The following is a 24,251-nucleotide window of genomic DNA, read 5'->3' as shown; positions in this document are numbered from 1 at the left end:
AAAAATGCAGCGTTTCTGATACGAGACAGTGCTGCAGACGGAGTGACTGTATCGTCCTCTCTGCGAAGAGACACTCTGCAGTGCCCATTTGAAATAAGCCATTCAGAGTCTCGCTCAGGGCTGTGTCAGTGCAGCTTCTCAATAGCTTCGGTTTGGATGATGAGATTTTCCTCATTGAGGAGTCTGGCGTGAAAAGTGCACTGTTCAGCAGCCTGGCACTCGTTTTTTTCTCCTTCTTTTTTTTCCTTCTGAAGATGAGCTCTCCCTCGATTTTGTGATCGCGTTCTGGAACGAACTGCTGGCCCCAAATAAAATACTGCACTGGTAAAAAGGAAGAATTATGACACTCGTGTTGTCATGCAGTATATCTCACGCCCTGCTGTGCTCTTGGGCCCATTCTGTTGTGAAATTGGACCAACTGGTGTCTAGAGATGCACCCTGCTGCCGTATTAAAGCATAGTGAGCAATTTGTGTCAATTCTGTAAGACATTTACACGGCTTTTATTTCCTTTGCACACCTCTTTCTTAGCACCGCTGATTTGCAGGCTCTGTGTTATTTGCCCAATTGCAAGCACTTGCACAAAAATATGTTTAGGCCAGTGGATATGTGTTACTAATGTTTGTGTCTCTGAAGGCCTTCACTCTACTAAACTGTGGCTTTTCACATATTTGGCTTCAAGAGACCTTCTGCGGTTAAAAAAAAAAGGTTTCTATTGTTGTGTCAGAATCTGGCATGAAATCTAGATTTGGTCTTAAAAAAACTGGCAGCTAATCGCAGCCTAGACTAATTCAAAGCTCCATTTTGTCTGTTAACACAATAAAACAAATCTTTCTGTGGTCTCTTCATGCCAATAGGGCTTTTAGTAAATAGGACCCTGCCTTTAGTGGGCTGGTGAGTGAGAGCCTGGGCATGATTAGTGATCCACTTTGAAGATAAATCCTTTGGCCAAACTCACCCTTGCGGATTGTCAGATGTCACGTTTGGGAAGAGTCCATCTGACTGAAATCTCAGCTTACACCGACAGGACGGGCACAGGTCATTAAGCATCACCAGCCTGTATTAGTTTGTAAAATGAGTCTTCTAAAGAGAGACAAAGAAGTCATCTATATTGCTTCAGCAGTGTATGAGCTCTGATGATGCATCTACGTCGGTGGCTGAGTGTAGTGCAGATCGGCTGGTGCATGGGTAGGCAGTGGCATGCGTTACGCAACACAAGTAGGTGGCTGGAGTAGGTCTGCATGAGAGTGTGTGTTTGTGGTGTCCCTCTGGTGTTTTCTTTTCTTGCTTTTTTTTGTTGGATGTGTGAATTTCCCCGCACGCCTTTGCCACTGAACCTGGAGGGGTGTCTGTTGAATTCAATAGCCTGAGGAGATGGATGTGTTTGGAGTTTTGCTGAGGAGTAGTGACAAGGTGCTAGAGTAGTGTCATATTCTAGCAGAAGGTCAGGAGTTGTTGTTGTAGGGGTTAGACTGCCGTCTAGGAAGCCCTTTCAGAGAGCTTGTCTGCAAGAATCAGCCTGCAACATTTTTCCAAGTTTATAACCATTTCCTTTTTTTACTCCATGCTCTCCATACTTCTATAGCCTCAGTGCAGATAATTGCCCCTGCTGCTGCCTCAGACCCCTTTTGTTTGCAGCCAGTCCATGACTAGACATCCTCATTTCTGACAAAGAAAGAATCAGATCTCATCAGATAGAGTGCCCTGAGGGCAGGTTGACCTGTGGTTGTCTGAGCCTGTGCTGCTGGTCTGGTATATTTGGATAGACGATATAATTCAGCACAGTATTTGTTCTCTAAAACATCCACACTGGTTTATTTGCAGCCGTGCTCTTTGTGCAATCACACATGAGAGATATTTTAACCTTTCAGTCAACCCTAAACATGCATTCAATCATTCGCCTTCTATATCCATTTACTTCTGTTTACACAGGCGGATGGAGCACTGGGTAATGAGCAGGGAAATGCTTAGAAATGCAACCTGGCTGTCACTGGACGACCACATATTCCAGACAGCCAGATTCACACTGGCTGCAGGCAGTTTTTGGTCCAGTTGATCTGCATGTTAGTTATGAGCCAAATAACACAAAATAATCTCTTAACATCTTGATAATCAATAAATCCCCTTCTCCTTATGGTTTTGAAACAGCGTTAGGATATAACATCCTTGCAAAACATTTTGTGCTCTAAATTATGTATAAAGTGATTTACAGACACCTCCACTTTCTGTTTATTACTTTCCTTTCATGGGTCGTTACTTTAATTTTTCCACTTCATGTATTTTGTTGGTCACTGTGTCTCACAACACAGCTACTTGACTGCAGGAGGAACCGAGCAGGCTATTATATGATGCACTGTGTGAATTAACTGCCGTGCTGATGACTCACTGAAAATTCTTCTTGCTGCATATGATCCGTGCTGAGCAATGCAACGCCTCAGTCTGCACTGACTCAAGGACGAGGGAAGCTATGCAAATCCAAACATGGAGTGGTTTAGATGACTGTGACTTATTCAGTTATTGGACATGCACTGGAACCAAGAGGGTTCCACTGTATGTATGTATGTATGTATGTATGTATGTATGTATGTATATATATATATATATATATATATATATATATATATATATATATATATATATATATATATATATATATATATATATATATATATATATATATATTTATTTATTTTCCCTCAAGATGGGAACAGTTTGTTTGGTTGTTGCTATGGAGCTTTACTTGAATATCTTTCCTCTTGTGTCCATCTGGAGAAAATAACACCTACTCTAACATTCTTGTTGGATCCTTTGTTTATGAGGACCTTTTTATTGCTTAAATGCTGTAAAATTGAAATAGTCCATGTTTAGAATATTATAAAATGTTTAGTATTAATTGTCTTCCCACTGTGTCTGTATATTCATGCAGTCTGGGCATTTTAATCAAGCTATAGTTTCAATTTCGAGTTTGACTTCTGTTTGCAATAATTTTCTTTGTTAGAGTCTTCTGTGATAAATAGAGTGCCCCCACTCCCCACTCCTACCCACCAAAAGCCCAAACTCATTCCCTGTAATACCTTTGACAGATACAGTTCAATTTAAATATATTTCCTTTTGAGTTTTATTGTTATCTTTACTGTTATTGGTAACTGAGTTCAGACACAAATATCTTTTGCCACAATCCTTCTGTCCTTTTTACATGTGCGCTTCTGTGGAAATTGTTTAGATAAGCCATTCCCAGACTAATTTGAAATCTGAAAATCCAACGTGGCCTTCTTCAGTCACAGCTCTAATCAACACTTGAGGCATAATAAAAGTACTTCTTTCTTTTTGTTTTTGATTCAGTTCATTACAGTTTTATTTATACAGCCTAAAATCACAACAACAATTGCCCCAAGTCGCTATGATGACTCTCTATGAGCAAGCACTTGGTGACAGTGGGAAGGAGAACTCCTTTTTGACAGGAAGAAACCTCCTGGCAGAACCAGGCTCAGGTACGGGCATCCATATGCTAGTGTCGAACTTCACTGTGCATTCATGGCTCACCAGGGGCCTGCATACTGTTTTTTAGGCTTACCCTCAAGCGCTACAGGGTCTTCAGATGGCTCCTGTTGAAGAAGAAACTATGTCAAATAACGCAGGGCAGTTCTTTTTGTGCAGTTTCATCAGATCAGGTGAACCATGGGTGGTAGATAAGTAGATGGCTTACATACAGAATTAACTAGTTGATTTAAGGACTGGAAATTGAAGAGCACAAGCAAAGATAATGTAAATATCTCTGATGCCAACAGATGTTTTGATGAGATTTAACTGAGCTGGGCTGTTATCTTGCCATCTGATAAATATCTGTCAAAGATTAAACTTGCAAACAGTATTTTACACTGCTATTAAAAAATCCCACTTTAACCTATGCTTGCTTCAAAGACATAATGAAAATGCCATCCAGATAGAGCGTCTCACTGGATGAAGGATACCCTGACGAACTGTGTCTGTTTGCGACAATTTCATGAATTATTCACTCATTATTTTCAGATACATTATTCTATGCTGTTGCTGAGCTCCATTAGACAGCTTGTGTAAGTTTTGCAAGGAAGTATCAGCAAACTGTCAGCAAACTAAACTATCAGTGAAGATTTTTTCCTTTAATGAAAGAGAACTCATCGGGTGGCAGGTTGAGAGTTTAATGTGAACACTGGCAAACTTTTGATCATTACACAAGATACATGCTATCAAATCGATGCATGCATTTGGTAGCATGGGTGGTTGGTCTTATGAGGTGACTCTCAGCCTTCCACAAATTTCATACTTTATGAATCGTGTTTTGAAGTCAGTATTTATAGGGCAGATAAGTAAGAAGGCTCACGGGTCATGTGCTTGTCTCATTAGAGTGTACATAGAGTCAATAGATATGATTGATTCATAATGGAAGATGTTGCCTTATTGAGTAACCCGCTGAAGTTTGGAGTGATTTATTTTTAACTTCACATCTATTGGACTTTTCACTGATTTTCTTTGCTTCTTCTCCCTCATGCTCCTGATGTGTTTGGCCCATCTCCACGGACTCGGACACATTTAACTCTGCAGGTAAGCCCCACAAATACTGACTAATATCAACACACGACAGGAATGGCTATATTGTTAGACACCATCATTTTTTAGAAGGTTAACTTTGAAAACCCCTGGGTGAATTCATAGATTCATAGACTGGGCTTTCTGACACCATCTGTGGCTCTCAAAGAAGACAAAGCCCCGACTTCCCCTCTGTAGTCGTGGAACCAGCTGTTGAGTGTACCTTTGTGTCATTAACTGTGCTTAGTGGCCATCTGGCAACTGGTCATAGTGATTGTCAATGGGTACCCTGCCAGTCACAGGTCTAAATAAGAGCCAGAGAAGTATAAAAATATTTGCTTTCCATGCGCTTAAACGCTTAAAAGGGTTTACTTTCTGACTTGATATAAGAGCCTTTTCTGAAGTTGGAGCTAGTTTATCCACCCGTAAGCCTTCTAATATATTACATAGGTGGATTTTTTGTTCTAATCTGATGAAGGAGTAAAAAAGGGGAAGAGGGGGTTTAGCCTTGGGTTTCTGTGCTGAATAGCTTTGTATCCAGTGTTTTTATTTCCAGCATATGCTCCATGAAAGGTAAGGAACATAGGCCGGGCTAGATCATAAGCAGGGCAGTGGTGGTGATGTATTTAGAGGTCTTAGGAACAAAAGGGTTTTGGGAATCTCAGATTCTTCTGGAGCACGGGGGATTCTCACAGTGATAACCTCCAGAGATGATCCCAGATGGGGATGCCATCCTTTCAGCTGGCCTACTTCCCTGCCATTCGTCGCACATAGCAATTTGTGCAATCCGCCTTCACCACTTGTCCTGCTAAGCCAGCCATGTAATTATTGTGTACATTTTAGCCTTGCTGCAGTGGAAGACATTCATCTTGCTGCATGAACAATTTCCATACGGTTTGGACGCCGTACTTTGAGTGATTGTGGTTGTGGCAGGAGTGGCAGGAATGACAGCAGAAAACGTGTTTCTAACAGTGATGCTGTTATGTCTTAGGTAAAAAGAAAGAAAAAAACACCCCAATCCACCTCACTGTGTAACACCACAGAGCTGTGGGACATAATATAGTGGGACTTAAGTACAGTGTGCTACAGCTATTTTCTTTTTCAGTCACCTGCATGATAACGCACGTGAAGCCATTCAGTATTAGCTCAATAACAGGGCTTGGTTGGGAATACAGCTTTGGTGTCTGCTGCTGTGAGGATGCAGCTAAAATACTTGGTGTCCTGTGAATTCAGTAGTAAGTCAGTCCTGACCTGAAGGACAACTTTGGTGTGTGTGTGGTGTAACATGCAGCAATAGCCTTTGATTTACTGGAGGAATTCTGTTTATGAAGTAGTTCAAGAGCTTAAGAGAATATTTTTTAAATGTTCTTACAGTGGCTGCCCTGAAATCAGAGGTTCATGTTGCGGTTACTGTGGCTGAAAAAAAATATGGTAACAGTGTTGTGATGATTTCTATTGAAAATCTGGTGGGAAAAAGGGAAATAAACAAAAAAATATTATTGTGCTACAAGTCAAATTAATCTATAACTACCATAAAATTCATCATCTGTAGTTATTGTGATGACCCCAATTCTCCATAAATTTTTAAACATAAACTTGCAAATAAGTGGAGTCAACTCCCTACTCTTCCATTGATTCCCAATTTTAAATTGTGTCTGAAGTTGGAGTCTGTGGTTTGGTTTCTGAACGTTCTAGCTGTCAGTTGCAGATTGATTAGAAGTTTCTGTTTACTTCTCTACTTGCTGTAAACATATCGACATGGACTGCATGGTTTTGGCACTAGGTGGCTGCATAAACAACATCTAAAGGTTTCTGTGCAATAAAAATCTAATAGCCTAACTTGTAGGGCTTTGATTTGTAACAATATCAAATGTGTATTTATCTATGAGACCTGCAGAGTAATTTCCCTTAAAAAAAAGCATTTTTTTAATTCAGCATTTGCATTTGTGAAAGACAAAACTGAAAACCTATCACCAGTTCCAGTGTAAACTTGTAAACTTTGTTTTTCAGTGATTTAGCTGTGTGTGTAAATGGTACTTGGCAGCAAAGCCTTCTGTACTTGTAGCTGATAGTTGATGGTTCAGTGTTCACGGAAAATAAAATAATTCTCTGTCAGAATTTGTGACGTCTTTAATACAGTGCTGTGCAAAAGTCTTGAGCTCCTCCTCATTTATTTATATTTTGCTTGGAAAATTAAAAATAGGTGGAGTGATTTATTGAACCATATGGATATACATACAGGAAATACAGGATATAAGGGAATTAATTCTAATGAGCTTAAAAGTCAACATTAGATATGACCTTTATTCTTCAACACAGTGGGAACTGTCTCTTGTTTTTTCTTTATGTAGTTTTCAGGACTAGTCCTCCAGACATCCTGAAGGACATTCGAAGCCCTTCTTTGGATGTTGGCTGCCTTTTGTTCTGTTCTCTTTTAAAAATGATCCCACCCTGCTTCAATAAAGTTGAGGTCAGGGCTCTGGTAAGGCCTGGTAAGGTGTTCCATGGTGTGTTTTTCTACCCAGTTATGCTTTTAGTGCATTGGCAGTGTGTTTGAGATCACTGACTTGCTGAAAAATGACCTGTTGCCACTGAGTTTCAGTCCAGTTCTTGTGTATCTTGGCATAACCTAGCCTTTCCTCTTCGTTTCCTGTCTCTAAGAATGGCTTCTTGAACATTTTTGATGAGGCTTCAGTGGACAATAGATGGATAAGTTAAAAGGCCAGGATCTCTGAGGTCCCATGTCAGATCTTTGCTGGATTTTTTTCCCCTCGTATTTCTTAAGGATATCAGATTCTTCTCATCTGCTGTAGATAGATTTTAAGCCTACCACTTCTTCTTTTGTCCTCCAGTTGTGCAGTTTCCTCTTTTTAAGGAAACATTGAACACCATGTTGAAATTGCCATATTTTCATTTTGGGAATCAACAAAGCAGTTATAGGTGACTTAAGACTTTTGCACACAACTGTATATTTCCTTCATGTGTGGAGTTTGGATGCTCTTCCCACTCCTGTGTGCCTTTCCTCCGGGTTCTTCTGGCTTCTTCCGCAGTCTAAAGATATGTTTGTCTGGTTAACTGGTGATTTTAAATGCTCTGAGGATGTGAGGTATATAAAGTGCTTAAAGTGCATTGAATAAAGCACTTTATAAATGTACGGCTAGTCCAAAGCACTTTGAGTGGTCAGTAAGACTAGAAAAGTGTGATATAAATGCCATTGCATTTCCATTACTCTTATAGCTACACTAATGATTTTCCCCACACATGATCTGCTTCTGTTGTTCATGTTGTAGAATAAGAAATGCTCGTTTAGGGCATATTTCCTCTTCCTATTGTCCTTCTTGTGCTAATGTAAATGCATATTGACGTGTATGAGTTGTTCTTCAATAGCCAATGCTGCCTAAACCCTGTTAATGCTTTGCCTGTGATTTTGTCGCATTGAATGAAAATAAGCAATACAGTCCCACGCTTCAAAGCATCCACTTGTTCCATTATCCAACTTGTTCAATGAAAAGGGAACAAGGACATGGATAAAGAGAGACAGTTCACCTTCAAAGTATACCTTGCATGCTTTTAAGCGTGTTGGCTGCAGTGGCAAATTTTAGGAGAACTAGACTAAATAAATAAAAAGGGAAGGGAAAAAAAGTGGTCCAGTGGGTGACTCTGATACACAAGGCTTCACTCAGTAGAAACTTTTTTTCAGGACAATTCTAAGTGGAATTGATCAAAGCCCACTGATTGGCTTAGCCACATCTTTTTGTCCGAACCCACAACACGAGTCTGCACTCACCTCAGACATAATGATTTTTAAAAAAAAATCAATATTAACGTAATGGGTCATCACGAGTATGGTTACAGATCTGATTCCTCATTATTTATTTCAGGCTTGCTGGATGACTAAGCGTCATTTTGCTCTTTTGATCCCAAATTGAAAGAAACCTGTTTATGTCCACACCTCACTGCCTATAATCACATGTCATTTCTAATTCTGTTTAGCTCCTCAGACACTATTTGTGAAAATTACCTCATTTACTTAAATACACATCAGACTACAACTGAGCCAGATCAAGGGAGAAAATTACTTTAAGTATGCTTTTAGGTGATTTTTTTTGTGCTTTTTGTAACATTGGATACTGTTTATGTTGTAATTGGTTTGAAGACCTGCGGCCGGACAACAGCACCTGGTGATGATGGCAGGTTTTATGTGATCCATAATAAAGGATCACTTAGGGGCTTAGGCCCCTTTTATTTATTTATTTTTGCATTTCCTGCTGTGTTTCTGTACAAATCAAGGCACTGGACACTGGGCACAGGCAGCACAGGAATCATTCAATGACACCCTGTGGTGTAGTTCACAGCTTCTCCAGTTGAAGGGGGTTACGCAAGATCTGCAGCATCACACTTAAAGAGGAGAGTCATAAATCAAACAGCGCAGTCACAGCAACGCAGCAACTTTGTGTCTGAGTTGCTCTGAGTGCTCTTCATCTCTTCTGCTTCGTTTCCCCTCTGCTCGCTCCCTTTATCCAATCTGGAGGAGATAACAGATAACAAATAAATAAATAACTTCATTGTTCTTTTTCTGAGACTCTTTCAGTATTTGTGTGGTTAATAACAGCAATTCATGTGAAAATTTTCTTATCCTTTGTCATGTCCCCACCTCTTTCACACTTCTTCACTGCAGTGTCCTTTAAGCCTGTAAATTATAGGTACACTTTTTTTTTTTTTTGCCTGAATTGCCACTTTTCTTGTCTCATCAACTTTCCTGAACAAAGAAGGAAGTCTGAGATTGTGTTTTGCTTACTGTTTCAGCACCAAGTTGCAGGATTTTGGCACGAGCATCTCTTGAACGTCTTCAATAACTCTGAAAAAACAGAAGCTGATGCAACTTTTTTCAGCCATAGTTGAATTTAACGTTTTCATTCAGGTAATTCAGTTGCAGTACGAAATTTGCTCTGATGTGTTCGTTCTCTCTTGGGGTCTTCTGGTTTTTTTGCTCTGTTTTTTATTCTACCTAGTACCCTACATTGCTTCTTCTCACACACTCTTTTTGAACAGATTTATCTCTATTAAAGCCGTAAGTTTAATTAAGTTTTAGATTTCACTTCTGTTTTAAAACCACCGTCTTCCCCTTTTTTTCTGTCCGATAAATACTGTTTTAGAGGTGGATGCTCATATATAATAAACATGGTCATTCATTTAAAATGAATGAGGACAGCATATGTGTAAGAAATCCACATGAGAACAAAGATCAGGCTTCAGATTGCTGTAAATACTCAGATTCCAACAGTTTATTTCTACACCTGGTTTGTGATGAATTCACCAACACTAACATTATTTCTAATGTGGTCATGTCAGGCACACAGCGCAAGACCTAGTTTGGAATAAATAAAGGTTATTTTGAACTGTGAATCATACAAAACTACTCTGATGGACTCTATTGAATAAAAATACAGAGGTGCATAAAAGACCCATTTAAAATAAAATCATAAAGAATCATAAAAAAACAAACAAAAAAAAATGGTATAGTCAACATCCTGCTGACTCAATAACTGCTGAGCTCCAAACTTCCTCTGGCATTAACGTCGGCACAGTAACTGTGGGCCGGGAGCTTCGTGGCTTGGATTTTCATGACTGAGTGACTCCTGTAGGTGTAAGGTGGATGTGGCCCAGTACTTTTATTCATATACTGTAAGTGAGTGATGAGTGTAGGCATTATATTTTTAAGTGATTCCACCTGTCATCCATCCCATTATTGTGAACATGATATCTCAGGAACGTTGGAAGGGAATTTCTTCAGATTTGGCACAAATGTTTACTTGGACTGGAGCATGAACATCTAACATGGGAGGTCAAAGATGTCACAACACATGCTTTCAGGCCCAAATTCATATTAGAAAATTAGTTTTTAATGATAAAGTAATAGCGATGATCTTTAATGTCCATAGGTCAAAGATCAGGTTTGATCAAACATAGCTAAAGAGTGCAATTTGACCAGTTGGCAGAGACAACAACCAGATGATGATTGTAGTTAAACTTTTATGTAAAAAAAATATGTGGCCTCTCTAAAGGGCTTGTACTGCTTTGACCTTCCAGCACTCCCACAGAATCACGTTATGTTCATAATAAACAGTTTAACACCTCGCTGAAGTACAGAGACCAGGGAGCATCCGGTATCCATGGCCATGGCTGGCATGTGATAGAAGAAGGAGGAGAATGGGACTCAGCCGCCGGATGTGTAGTCAGGAACCAGTCATCACTCTCTTCCTAATCTCCCTGTTCACCCCCCTGTTCACCACCATCTGGAGAGGATGCCAAGGACTGGCCTGGTGGCAGAATTAGACTCACGGGCTCAGAGCGCTGCCAGGCTTGAGAAGAAAATCCTAGAGGGAAAGGGCCTTTTTGCTGTTCACGCTTGTCTGTCCTGCGTCCTTGCTCTGTGGAATTGGACAGCAGCCTATTGTGCTGACGTAGGCTGCCCGGCATCTCAACAAGACAACATCTAGCTCATCTGGCACCCAAAACATGCTCATAAGAGCAAAACCCTTGATTGATCTGTAATCAAAGCCTCTTTTATGCTTTTCCCGAACCCTCCTTTTTAGCAACTGTCTAATTCAAAGCAATTGCAAGGTTAAATTTGTGGTAGAGGTGCCTATCGTTTCCTGAGCTCTACTCCCCTGGAGATCACCGAACTGTAGAAAGCTGTCTTTTGCCAAATAATGGGAGTTTTAGCAAAAATAATGAGTGCAAAGATGCACTGAGGATGTGTTCAGGTGTTTGGTGTTTGCTGTACGTTCTATAAATAATGCTTTATTTGCTTTGAAAAATGGGGAGCCCACCAGATATAATCAATTCTGACCCTCTTGTCTTTTGAATCGGTGCAAGTTGGCTAATTGGTGATGTGAGCAGAGATGCAGAGCGAAGTAAACCCCCCTCCATGGTTACCCAGGTTTTATGCTTACAGCAGGCCACAATAAGGAACATTTTGTCTCTGTCAGCATGGTTAGTAAGCCAGATGGAATTCAGGCTGCATGGAGGAATAATTTTAGTTCACTCAGTGGACTGCCACTGCCAAAATGTCTGATTATCTCCTCTTTCTGCACCTCTTCTCCTTCATCACTACCAGTCAAACTAGCTTTAATAACCTGGTGGTCACTGCTTTGCTTTCACCTTTCATATCCTGACAGCTCAGTGGTCTGCCGAAAGACGAGACGAGGACAGGAAGTTATAATAGGTCGTTTGAGGCAGGGGTACAGCACCAATGTTTGTGTGTGTTCATAAATGAGTGGCCTGGCCTTGACTATGAGCCACGAGAGGAGCTCATCCTCGCTGATGAACTGCCTCTGATAGATTCCCTCCCCCTGCAGTAATATGGGTCACAATCACGAGGGATCTTCAAATGATAATACAGATCAAGTCCAACATGATTCCCATTTCACTTAGACTGCTAGGATTTTGATGTAAGCGGTTTGTACTGTTTGTACTGATTTTGGAAATGCTGAAGTTTTGATTGCTGGCACCAAAGACCCTAAACACTAAAAAAAGCTTAAATAGTTTTCATATCAGGGGATTTTTTTTTCTAAATGTCATTTTGTATTGAGGTCTTTTGTTACAATTTCTTTTAAACATGAGTGCGAGACCACTCTTTAGCCATCCCTAAAGGCACACTTCACTGTCCGGGGTCGACTGTCTGAGACAAATAAAGATCCACAGCACTACAGTATCACTGCGTCTAGGCAGGATTTGAACTTGAAGGTGTTCAGTCACAATCGTGCGCATGGTAGCTTAGCATTGTTTGCTCCTATCTGACCCGCAGTTCATACGGTCGTGCATTGGTTAGGACTGGATTTTAATCCACTACCTGGGTGGGGCCTTTTTGTGTAGTGTTTGTATATTTTGTGAGTTCTGTCATGCTAATTGGTTTTCTTGTCGTAATCCAAAGAAATGCATTTTAGGTTGGTTGGCAAATGTAAATTAATTTACTTGGACTCAATCATGAACTGATTTGCTCACTGTGACCTCACATCTTCAGAATGTATCCACTAATAGTCTAAAATGACAATTTGATGACATTTTATATCTAAAAAGGTCAAAGGTCAAGACTGAACAGGCATGGATGTAAAGTGCAAGCTGACTCGATGGTGGAGGCACACTTTTAGTTTTTGATTAAGGTGATAATCAGCGCATGGCTTCTCCTCTAAACTAGAATGTAACCTTGCTGTTATCATCAGTAGCAGCTACAGTTCATGTCCCCATTTGCACCATCAGTCTAGTTTATGATCTTTTAAGATTTTTAATATGGAAAATAAATAGCCTTACATAACACGACCGCACTTTGTTTCCCCCGTTGCTGCTTCTTAATTATGAAAGCCACGTTTCACAAATAGATTTCATAATCTTGCTGCAGTATTCTGAATTTGAATTCTGTCTAGACAGAAAAGCAGCGTTTCTTGAGCATTGATACGTTAGAAAAACATGGAAGCTGGAGTTGTTCGCTTTCCCCTCCGTGAAAATCAATGTTGTTCTGACCTGAGGGATAAACAGTACCTGAGTCTGTTGAAGTGGATTTCAAACAAAATGAGTTTCCTTTTTCCTTTAATTTAATTAACCAGAAAATTGCTGAAGTTCAGGAAGGACAAATGTGTTCCCCGCTGTATATACATAAAAAACCCCAAAAACAAAACATAAACATAACCTATTGGTGAACACATTTAGAGTTTGCATGTTTCCCTTCTGGCTCTATTCAGCCGCTCAAACGGGGCGATAGTAATCAAGGCCTGGCACTCCGCCTTCGATGTGTATAATATGCAAGTGTATTGTTTGTTCGTGTAGTCGTTTGTAAGAAAAACAGCATGGAGCAATATGGTTTGTCCTCCCATAATGTATTGTTGGTGTCTTACTGTGAAAGCAAGGTTTTCTCCTGTACTCCCTCCTACTCTCCCTCCCTCTCTATCTCTCTCTCTCTCGCACTCTGCAAGGTTGAACGTGGGCGGCTGTACAGAGCATGACAGCAGTGCTCTGTTGAATGTAGACTTGAAATGAGGAATAAAGAAATCCAGCACCCATGGAAACACTGAGACAGTCTTGATAATGGTGCTTGTTTGTCTTTAGGGCTGTGGATGTGCAATTGTTGAGCCGATAGTTGCAGCGCCATTTTGTGGTTTTTGTTTTGTAGTATGTCTACATTTAGGGAAAAGGGTGGATTGCGAGACTTTCCATTCTATTTTATTTTATTTACAAAAATTTGAATGTGAAGTTTGTTTTTTTTAATCGATGCTGTGTTCGTGTGCCAATTTCTAGTTTGAGTGTGTTCGTGATTTTCTCTGTCATGCTGTATATTTTTTTTGTTCATGCCAGGGGATGTTTGCATCCCATAAAGCCTTTGTTTCTATGTTCGCCTTTATGTAAGCATTCTTTTTCTTCCATCGTCTGCGCTCCTGCTGTGAATTGTTCAGCGAGGGGCTCAGCAACAGTGACACTGATGAGCACAGCATCAGCCTCCAGCAGTGTGTGTGTGTGTGTGTAGTTGGGGTTTTGTGTGTGGTTGTCCGTGCATGTGCCTCATAGTGAGTTTTTCTATTTGTGTCACGCCCCTCTTGACAGTGCGATGGCATTGATGAATGCAATTGCAGCTGGGCCGAGCTGAATGTTGCTTGTGATTGTGTATCTTTTCTGCCTCTTTTGTTCTTTTGGTCTCACCCAAAGTCAAACAGCAGAAAGACGTTTTTCCAATTTCTTGACACACTTTAGTTTCTGATAGAGAGAGGGGAAATGGTGTTGATTAGTTGGATGGCTGCACAGCAGTCAAACTGGGTGTGGAGCAAAGGCTGCAGTGGGGAGCTAGTAGATGGGTGACTGTGCAGAAATCGCAGCAGAGTGGATTAAATGTGAATTGAAATTAACCTAATACTCTTTTAATGTTCTTAGATTTTAGACATTAGAAGGTCATTTAAATGTAAATAGCTAGCCAGAGAATCTCATTTATCATATGTACAAGTTTATGGAAAGCATTATACTGTAATTCCCCATTGCATTATGGTAAAACACTGGCAGCTAGATTTTCTGGTGTTAAACTGTTATTTTACTGTGCACCTATCTTAATCCAATACAGTACTGTGCTATTATCTTGGTTTTATACTGTTATTTACTGTTCTTGCTGTAATGTGAAAAAATAACCAAAAAAAACCCCTGTTTATTTTTATTGATGTACTAAAGTAATCTGGAACTATGCAAACACGGTGCCTCGGCTTTGTCCGAGTACCCTGAACTTGTGGGCGTTGTAGCCTAAATATTATATCAAGATAGTTGAAATGAAAATGTGCATTTTATTGATGCTTGCACCAGCATTTAAGAGTATCAGTAAATTAAGAGTATTTTCCATCCTTCTTTTCCAGTCAGTTTCTGTCATTGATGATGCATCACATAATTTGAAGTGTGAATCTATTGAAACAAGATGCTAGCACGTGCAGCAGCAGCATTATTGTGCAATAGTAATGACACGGCATTATATTTAGTAGCTCCCATTTTAGGTATTAAATTTTATTGGCAGTGTGACGCAGCTCTTGCTCTCAGACATGCCCGGGCTTATCTTGTTGTTGGAAGGGGAGTTAAATGTGTGGCATTGCTGTAGCAATGATATCTAGATATTTTTAGTTCATGTTAAAAATTAAGGCCCGTATTGTCACGACAATGAGCTTTTGGCTCCCTTGCTCTTTAACACTTAACCTTATGGGAGTGCTCCTGCATTCAACATGTGAACATTTGTACACCTGAGCCTGACATGATTAATTGGACTCTTTCTTGGTAACTCTTAACACAGTTCTTAGAAATCACGTCACACATCCAGAACAGTCACAGTTTAAATGCAGCATTAAGATTGGAACTGAACCATTGTGATACTACTTTATATTTTTAGCTCATCATCTCCATCATCTGTCCATCAACAGTTGACAAGAAGTACTAATTACAAACTTGCGCAGATTGTGTCAGAGTCCCATTTAAAGCAGGACATTCTGCTTCTGTGTGTGACTTAAGTCATTCAAATATGATGCAATGTGATTTTTCCCACATGAATTAGGAGCTGAAAGAATTGAGCTGTGTTAACTGGGAATGGTAATGCCCAGAATTCCTTTATTTTATTTTTTACAGCAAGTTGTTAGAGTGTATAGTCTACAGCAAACTCTTGGTTTGAGTGGTTTTATTTCCAATACTTAAGAGCTCAATAAGACGCCCTCTTTCAGAAGAAAATAAATAAATAATCAGACTCCTGTTATGTAACTGCAATTATGCCAATATCTGCCTGGTTAGTTGTTTTTGTTTGACAATTGATTTTGATCATGACTTTGGCTGTGTTTCACTCCAGCTTCATTTTTGCACATATAATAATTGCTTTGATGGAAACAAGCACATAGTAATTGGAATTCAGATTATACTCATCCATCTGAGCTATTTGAAGATGATCTTAATCATTTTTTTTTTCGCTGCTCATGGCCTACTTTGTAAAGACTAAAGGCTGCCACTTTTTTTTTAGTTCTTATCATCTCATGACTGATATAAGTCAGCATCTAATTGTCTGTTTCAAAAATTCTCTTCACTTTTATCAGGATGCTGTGGGGTTAAAGTCTGAGCACCAGGTTTTGCTTACAAAAAGCGACAGGCAGATGTGGAAATAAAATCATGAATGAACGGATGAATGAAAAATGAAGTGTTGTGCAAGTAAAATGTAAAACAGAATTTGTCTTGACACTTAAACAGGCACGAGGGCTTTTAGGTTGCCTAGGCAACTGGTTGCCTGTGCGATGGATGGGCAAGTGGGCGTGGAGTCAATAGGGGTTTGTGGGCCGGCGAGAGCGGAGGCAGCCGATTGGCACACAGCACATGCAGCACGGGGGCTTAAAGCAGAGCTCATCATCTGACAGTGGTGTCTACCCGCGTCCATCTGCAGCGAAATGAGGAGGGTCACGGCAGCGCGGCATGCTGGGAGTCCATACCTTTGCCTTTGTATCCCACAACAGCTGTTTGTGAAAATGGCACAATCATGGGGACTCCCTCCCCTCTTGATTTTTTTTGTTTTTGATTGCCGCGTTCTCTGGATGCAGCATTAAAAAGTCACGTACTGCGCCTCTTAACATCAGACTTTTTAGTCATGACCTTAAGCTAGAAAATAGAATAAGAAATGCTTATTTATTTTTTGATTACTGGTCCATATTCCAAACTAATGTCAAGATTATCCTGGCAATATTGAAACCTATTGATCTCCAATGAAGTCCTGTGATTTAAAACCTCTTCAGAGATGACATACAAAAGCATCAGATCATTACCTACTTGCAGCACAGGCAACACATTACACACATTTGGCAAAGCTAATGAGTCTTCTATTGTTTGAAAAGCTATGTAATCAGCTAATATTTGCAGCTCTGGTTTACTGTAAAGTGAGACAATGAAAACAACAAATCCTCACACTGGAGAATAATCAGCCATGAATTGCCTTGCAGTAGTCTCACCACTTTCAGTGTTGACAACCTAGGCATGCAGCAGTGTTTCCAGCAAAAACCACTGAATAGAAGTTCAAAGCTCCCTATTAAAGGTCAGAGGTCTTGTGGTTTGCACATTACTGTGTGCTCTAACCGCAGCGAGGACTCCACTGACCCCCACTCTGGTGTTTATTTACAGTTGTGTTGCAAAATGATACCCTTAGCTATAAGACAGGTTGTGGTTTAGCATGAAATAAACAGCTATTTTCACGGGTATATTTGTTATTCCAGTGCATGAGTGTTGTTTTTGTTTGCAGTAAGAGCCTAATTAGTATTCCCTCCTGATAGCATCTCGTCTGTATAAATACATTTAGCTTATGGGGATGTCAGCAGCCATTTCTCCTCAATCATACAGCCGCCCAGGTCATTTGCATTAAGTAGCCTCTTTTTAGGAGCTAATTATTCACATAAATTTCTAGCCTCTGCACTGTTTTTTTCCCCTCAGGCTGTCACCTCAGCCATTTTGTTCTTACTTTGAGTGAGAGGCTGATCAACAGTGAGAGATTCCACTGAGGATGCATTGTGCGTGGGCCACTACCCCACTGATGAGCTCCTTATGTAATATCTGTCTTCCAACCTCTCAGTGCACACTGGTGGTGGATTGTCCACAGTCAGCGCGACCTGGCAGATTTCACTCTTGTGTGGACACATTTAACATATCTCACCCATGCATGTGTAATATAGTAGCTGAAATATCTGCACAGGAATCTGGAATTTCTTTTAGGTAGATTCAGATGGGTTTACCCTAATACACACATGCAGTAAAAATTATGCCATGTGTGTCAGAGCTCATCTTTGTTTCTTTCTGTATCTCCTGTCACTCTGGGTTAAAAAGGCCTTTAAATATATATATTTTTTATTATAGTCTGTCTAGTGTATTTGGTTTTTATATAGCAACAGTGGCCCCCTGTGGTGAGGCTCTGTCACCACATACACAACAACTGAGGCAGGTTTTGACCTTTGGTGTGAAAGCTCTCTTTTCACATTTCATCTCACAGAGAAATAAAGGACAAAGTGAAGCTAGACTGCAGCAGAATCACTGCAACAAGCAGTATTACCCACCAGCACCGGGGTGGGGAGGTTTGCAGAAAATGAGGGCGTCTGTTGTGTTGTGCCCCGCACTACGTGAGCAGAGCTTATGCTGGGATTGACATCAATCTCTTTCGTTTATTGTGTCAAGGCTGCGCTCAGTCGTTGGCTAAAGTCAGATTAGCCATTTATTTACTCTGCAGCTGTCCCTTCTCCAGAGGCAGTGCAAAGGCATTATTGTGTTTGGGTTATTATCTCTGGATCTAGCAGCCGATAGAGTACCCTCCCCCCCCCCAAAAAAAAGAGTCTGTTACAATAATTCCCTTTATCACTCGTCTGGCTAAATTGCCTTTTTTACCACGTAGGTTTGGTTGGTTGAATGAATGGGAACATCCTTTTCCAACCTTTTAATATTCTGGAATCCGGAATTTTCCAGATCCGGAAGTTTTTCAGCCATTTTCTCCGGTAATTCAGCATTTATGACAGGAGCTTTAAATGACTGTGCTGACTTTGCCTCAAGCCGCCCTGCATTTTGATGGCTGAGATGCTCATTGAGAAATCAGAAGGCATATAGGCACAGACAGAGTGAAGAAATCAATTAAAACATCATTACATCTTCACAGCATTCACGGCATTGCACCGCTGATGGTCTTCACAGCAGCTCTGAATCATGTGACCGTCTCCTCTGATGATAAGGCATAAAATATGTCAGAGTATCCGAATCCTAACATGTATAAAGGCGCCTGACATGCAAGTAAAGTGAGGTTCATGAATACTTTGATAGATGGATAAGCCGTAGATGTGTTCTAGCATGAGTCATTGCCGGACCATTAGGAGATATGGACACACCGATAGGATTACAGTGCACTGAGCAGCTGTTTATATGTAAAGAGGATAATTAGCAGCGCTTCTCCCACATATTTTTATTAATAGAATAGACTTCGGAATAGTCAAGAGAGTTTATTTGCGGTCAGTGCCCCACAGGATGCCGGCAAGTACGGCCTCTGTGCAAGTAATGCATTCTCTGTGGTGTTTGTTTCATGCCGAATGTGCGTGTGTCATGACTTTTTCAGTGTGTGCTTTGAAAGCAAAGTCTACTTAGCACAGAGAAAGTGAAAGCCAGCACAAATGAGACTGAATCCCGAGAGCAGCTGCTTATCTGTCAAGTATTTCATGTGCAAACATGTATTTACCTCCTTAGACAGTTTACACAGGATGATGATGATTTGCCATTCGAGCGCCATAGAGATCGACGCCATATACAGCTTCTTGGTTCATGTAAATTCCCTCACACACACACACAAACACACACACACATATACGCACCATTCTGATTTTCATTTACGTTAATTGCACTGTGTATCTTTGTTTTTTATAATTTCCACGCCGGACACCAAAATAATTCTTTGAATAGATGGAATTTAATTTGCGACTGCAGTGGACTGTGTCAGGGTGATTCGTGAGAAAACTCATATCGGCCGCTTTGAACCCACAAGATCATCACTTCTTGAATTTATGCATAACAATAAAATCAATTTGAAATCTCTCTGATCACCCCGTGCCTTGGTGTAGCACATAAAAATGACCATCACTAAAATAATCATTCATTTTGACAGCAGCAGCGCGGAGATAATCACCCGATGGCAGTGCAAGATGAAAGCAGTGATGTCACCTGCATGCATGCATGTAGATGTTCACTGGGAGGTTGGATAATGATGAAATACGCTGAGGGCCGCGTGGTTCCTACCGATCATCAATGAAATGCACATCAGTTAATAGAAACCATCGTTCTTCTCTTTCACTTGCCACAACTGATATGAAAACGCACACTTTCAGCTTGTTTTCTATTAGAGCGTCAGCAGTTTTATTGGCTTTCAGGTGTTTTAATCATCTGTTTGATGTTGCTCTTTGCATTAGGTAGTCTGCGTCAGCGTGCCTGACTACATACCAACACAAAGGAAGAACATCAAAGCATGTGGACTTGTTTGTTACACACTCCTTGGGAAACCCAGTTTTTTGTGTTGTAGCTTATAATAATTTCAGTGGAGCTCATTTAATTTTGAGTATGTTTTCTTTCCTGTTGCATCATTTCCTCAAATGTCCTAAATTCCAAGACTGCATGCTTTTTAGTTTGCTTATGTCTTCGACAGGAATTTGCCTGAAAGAAACAAAGAAACAGACTTTTTGCACTCAATTTATCCACAGTGGGTCACAGAATCTGTTACTGACTCAAACAATCAAGGCTTTCTATTCGAAAACTTGTACAAGCATATATCTTATACAAGAATCGTGGCCTAAAATGAAGTTTTTAACTTCATTTTAGGCCACAATTTTAGACTCAGATGTGATTGGCAGCATGGGGACAAACAGTTGTTGAGCTGGTCACAACTGCTGCACAGCAGTTGGTCACAAGGTTTTGCAATTAGCCATAGCTTCTTTTTAAGTGGCCACAAGCCAAAGGGACAGGAAGTCCGTGACAACCCCCCCAAAAAAGCATAGCATATGACTGAAGTAATGGTTAGCATTTAACAGTAAACCACACTGTTTTCGATATCTGTCACAATACACATCTACTCAGTAATTCGCTGCCTTCTCTCCTTTTCTATTGTTATTCCTGACCAGCTTCACCGGCTCTCTGAACGTTACCAGCCCTGTGTCTTTACAACAAAACTGTAGATGAGGCAAAAGCGAGCGATATGCCAGCCATCCTGCAGCTGTCACTCTGAAGAGGCGCAAAACCTGACACTGCGGCTGTGCTCATCTCATTGGCATGCAGCAGCAGTGACCAGGCAGACTCAGTACAGACAAAAGGGCCTATCAGAGAAAAGCGACAGCAGGCTTCACGCGCCTTTACCTTTTGATCCCCAAGCACTGACCTTGACTCCCAACTGTTTAAACTGCCTTTGTTGCTGCAGAGGTAAGACAGGAAGGGAATGAGACTTGGGATCTCTGTTATTTTTTTGTACCATGTGGTAGCTTTCCATCATCGGCCCTGAAACAGTGGTGTGCTATGGCACCTTTCAGCAGGTTTCTCTCATACCTGATTCTTCCAGCTGGGAGCCCAGAAATAGTGCACTGCAGCAGTGTGCTTCTCTTAGGGGTGGGCCGCCATGTGACCTCAGAAACTACCTATGGAGATGCCTGTGTAAAAATAGCAGAGCCGTCATCATCTGCTAGTACTGGAGATCAGGCTGTGTATGTGTGGGGTGGTGTGGGGGGGCTTCCCCTGAATTTCATTAATCTCAGAGTGTCTGCAGTTATTTATCACGCAGGATTGCATAACAGAGAATCGCATTAAAGAGCTGCATCTTCCCAGAAGTGCGGATGAAGCTGATGCATCTTGGAGGGTTTGAGGTAGCAGGTATTTGTAATGGTCCAGTTAAAGAACAGGTCTCCCTTCTGCTAGGGACTCTGCTGATGCAGTGTTCAGCAAGCACAAGAGGGGGATGGAGGATTGTGGGCGGATAGGACTGAGTTAAGGATGAAGAGATGCAGAACGAGAGAGGAGGAGGAGGAGGAGAAGAACCAGAAGGAGATCACATTCTTGTGTCATTTCTGCTGCTGAGGATTGTGTTCCTGTAGCCTAAACCTAAAATTCACAGCTCATTAGCCTGCTTATTTCACTTTGGAGTACACAAAGGAAGATGTGGCATGCGTGTGGAGTGTGTATGTGTGGCAGAGTGTTTATCATATCGAAACACATTAAACCTTAGTGGCAAGGAAAAAAAACTCAATTGCTGAAAAGTTAGCATGGATTGGAGGTGTAGGAGGTTATGACACTTCAAATCTCAATGAGGCCATAGTGTTGAATAATAATGCACACTGTACATGCTCTGCATACAAGGTGCTTTCTGTTAAATGGATTCAAGAGGCCTCTGGAAAATGAAATGTTTAAAACGGGGTAGATCGGCATCTCAAGTGCAACATTGTTCACTCTTGCTCATTAAATGGCCATTTATTGCAATTTAGATGCAATTTTCTTGGCTTTTAATAATTTGTTACAGGTGAGTGGGCGCTAGAATTTTCAGCAAATGGCTCAGTTACTGATATTAGGGCAGGCTACGCCTAACGTCAGTAGCAGTCTGGCTCGGCGAAGAACACGAGGTTGACGAGAGATGATGACTGCATCATTCCCATGGATGTTTGCTTCAAGGTCTCAACTGTACTTCTGTGGCAGCTGTCTGCCTGGACACTCTCCACAGAGCTGCAGAAGTTATTAAATTAATCTCTTTGGTACAGCAGCTACAGTATGTTCCTCCATTAAAATGACTAGATTGTGACACATCCAGAAGAGAGAAGTCCCCCATGTCTAATAAAGACCACTTGTCAGCATTTAAAAGAATCCAATCTGTGGTTTGGATGTAAGCCCGAAGAAGTGTGATCAGTTAATATAAATTCCAAGTACATTTTATATTTTGCCCGCAGGTCTGTTCACATGATATCTCACAAGCCTTTTGCCCCTCTTAAAAAAAAATCAAAAAAAAAAAAATCAAAGTAATAAAAAACTGATCAGTGCTGCTTCTGTGCACTTTCTGTTTTGCTGATTTGACTGTGATTTTTAAAAGGTCTCTCGTTCGAGCTTTTACGTGTTTTTGTTCCACCTCGTCTGTGTCAATACCCGACAAAGGAGCTGCGGTAAAATATCAGATGGAGGCACAGAAGCTTCGCATCGAGCTCTCTGCGGTCATGAGAATCATCAGAAGTTGACAAACGGGGGGGAAAGTGCTGAGCTTACGTGTGTGCAACATATTACCGTTGTTTCTGTGATTAAGCAAAGCCGTTGTGCGTGTCCTAGCTAGTCCATTACTCTCCTGCCATTTTCAGATTTGGCTTACATTGTAACAAAAGCCCTCCAGCAGGCCTCGGTTTTTTGGAGAGCCAAATTGCAGGAAACACTGTTTGGGGACCATTACTCAGTGTCTCCATGTCAAGTCTAATCAGGTCAGGTTTTGTGATTCATTTCGGCCTGCTGCTCGAGCCCACACCATGCTGGACAGAAGCAAATAGCACAGCGAAGTGTTTCCTCCTTCAGTGTATCTGTCGGGGACAGGATGATATGCCATTATGTTAAGGGAACCTAAAAATGTCACAAAGAGATGCACAGCTCCATATTGACTTGCACTAATAGAGCTGTCACGAAACTTCACCAAGTACGATACAGATGTTTTCACTGGTGTCCTCAACTTCTTTGTCATTCAGCCCCTATAGATAGCAGCTGAGCTGGAACTAAGCCTCTGTGTCTGGCTGTCTGGGTGAGGACACGTTCTCCTCCGGAATACTGAATGTCTGTCATTTCTGATAGAGGTTCAAAACGTTTACTGTACTGACTTTCAGGTTATTCAATTTCATGCTAAAGTGCCACTTTTGATGCCTTGGAGAGACGCCGGGCCTGTGGAAGTTGCAGAATGGGAGTCGTTATCTGTCAGTTTGGTGGGGTTTTTTTTATATCTAGATATTGTAAGTGAATGTTTTCTGGAAAACCCACAATCTGCCTTTGATGGATGTTAGTAAGCATGTTACAATGGCGTTCACTGGACTGAGTGCCATTAAACTGGAGCCGCTGGAGTGGGAATTAATTTTCAGTCACCTGTAGAAGTTTGTCTCCCATGGCTTTTCCACAGGCTGAAGATATGAGATTCTCATCAGTCACAGATATGCTAGTTAGGCGAACATAACAACAATTAATCCCACACTGAATGCAGAAATCGACGGTGCGTCAGAATTCTGGAGCCATTATCTGTTGAAAACAAATTGCGTAACTGTATGCTGTAAGCCAGCAGCACCGAATCTATTCACATGCAGCTTTTATTTCACAAACCTGGGGTTCATGAACTTAATTCAAAACAAATAAATGACCCTATTAGCTGCTCCACAGGCGTGCATGAGGACGGGTCACTTCTAGGTATGACTGTATCCCTCCTGACTTCTTGGTTGTTGTAGGTTTTTTTTTTTTTAAATTAATTATGTTTTTTTAAACGCGCTGTTGTCAGCTTCATAACGAAGCTCCCAGCTTATTGTTTCAGCATGCATGGGCGGCACAGGAACGGAGACAAAAGGCGTGGGAAATTACATGGGAGCTTGTGCCCGAATGTGTCGCTATTCTTGGCCCTCTTTTTGGAACAGCACAGGAA

General features: G+C 40.9%; 1 protein-coding gene across 1 annotated transcript in view; it reads left to right on the top strand.

Annotated features, from left to right (window-relative positions):
- The window catches only part of LOC146497659 (uncharacterized), a 30,441-nt gene extending 12,032 nt beyond the window's left edge, over nucleotides 1-18,409 (top strand). The window contains exon 2 of the mRNA XM_085139170.1: nucleotides 4,580-18,409. Coding sequence (XP_084995296.1) covers nucleotides 4,580-4,599 — 20 coding nt within the window. The 3' untranslated portion in view covers nucleotides 4,600-18,409. The remainder of the gene's footprint in view (nucleotides 1-4,579) is intronic.
- The last annotated feature ends 5,842 nt before the right edge of the window (nucleotides 18,410-24,251 follow it).

This window comes from Neolamprologus multifasciatus, chromosome 18 (genome assembly GCF_963576455.1).
Source record: "Neolamprologus multifasciatus chromosome 18, fNeoMul1.2, whole genome shotgun sequence".
Classification (NCBI taxonomy): Eukaryota; Metazoa; Chordata; class Actinopteri; order Cichliformes; family Cichlidae; genus Neolamprologus; species Neolamprologus multifasciatus.
Note: the sequence above shows the minus strand (reverse complement) of the source record. Positions and strands in the feature narration are given on the sequence as shown.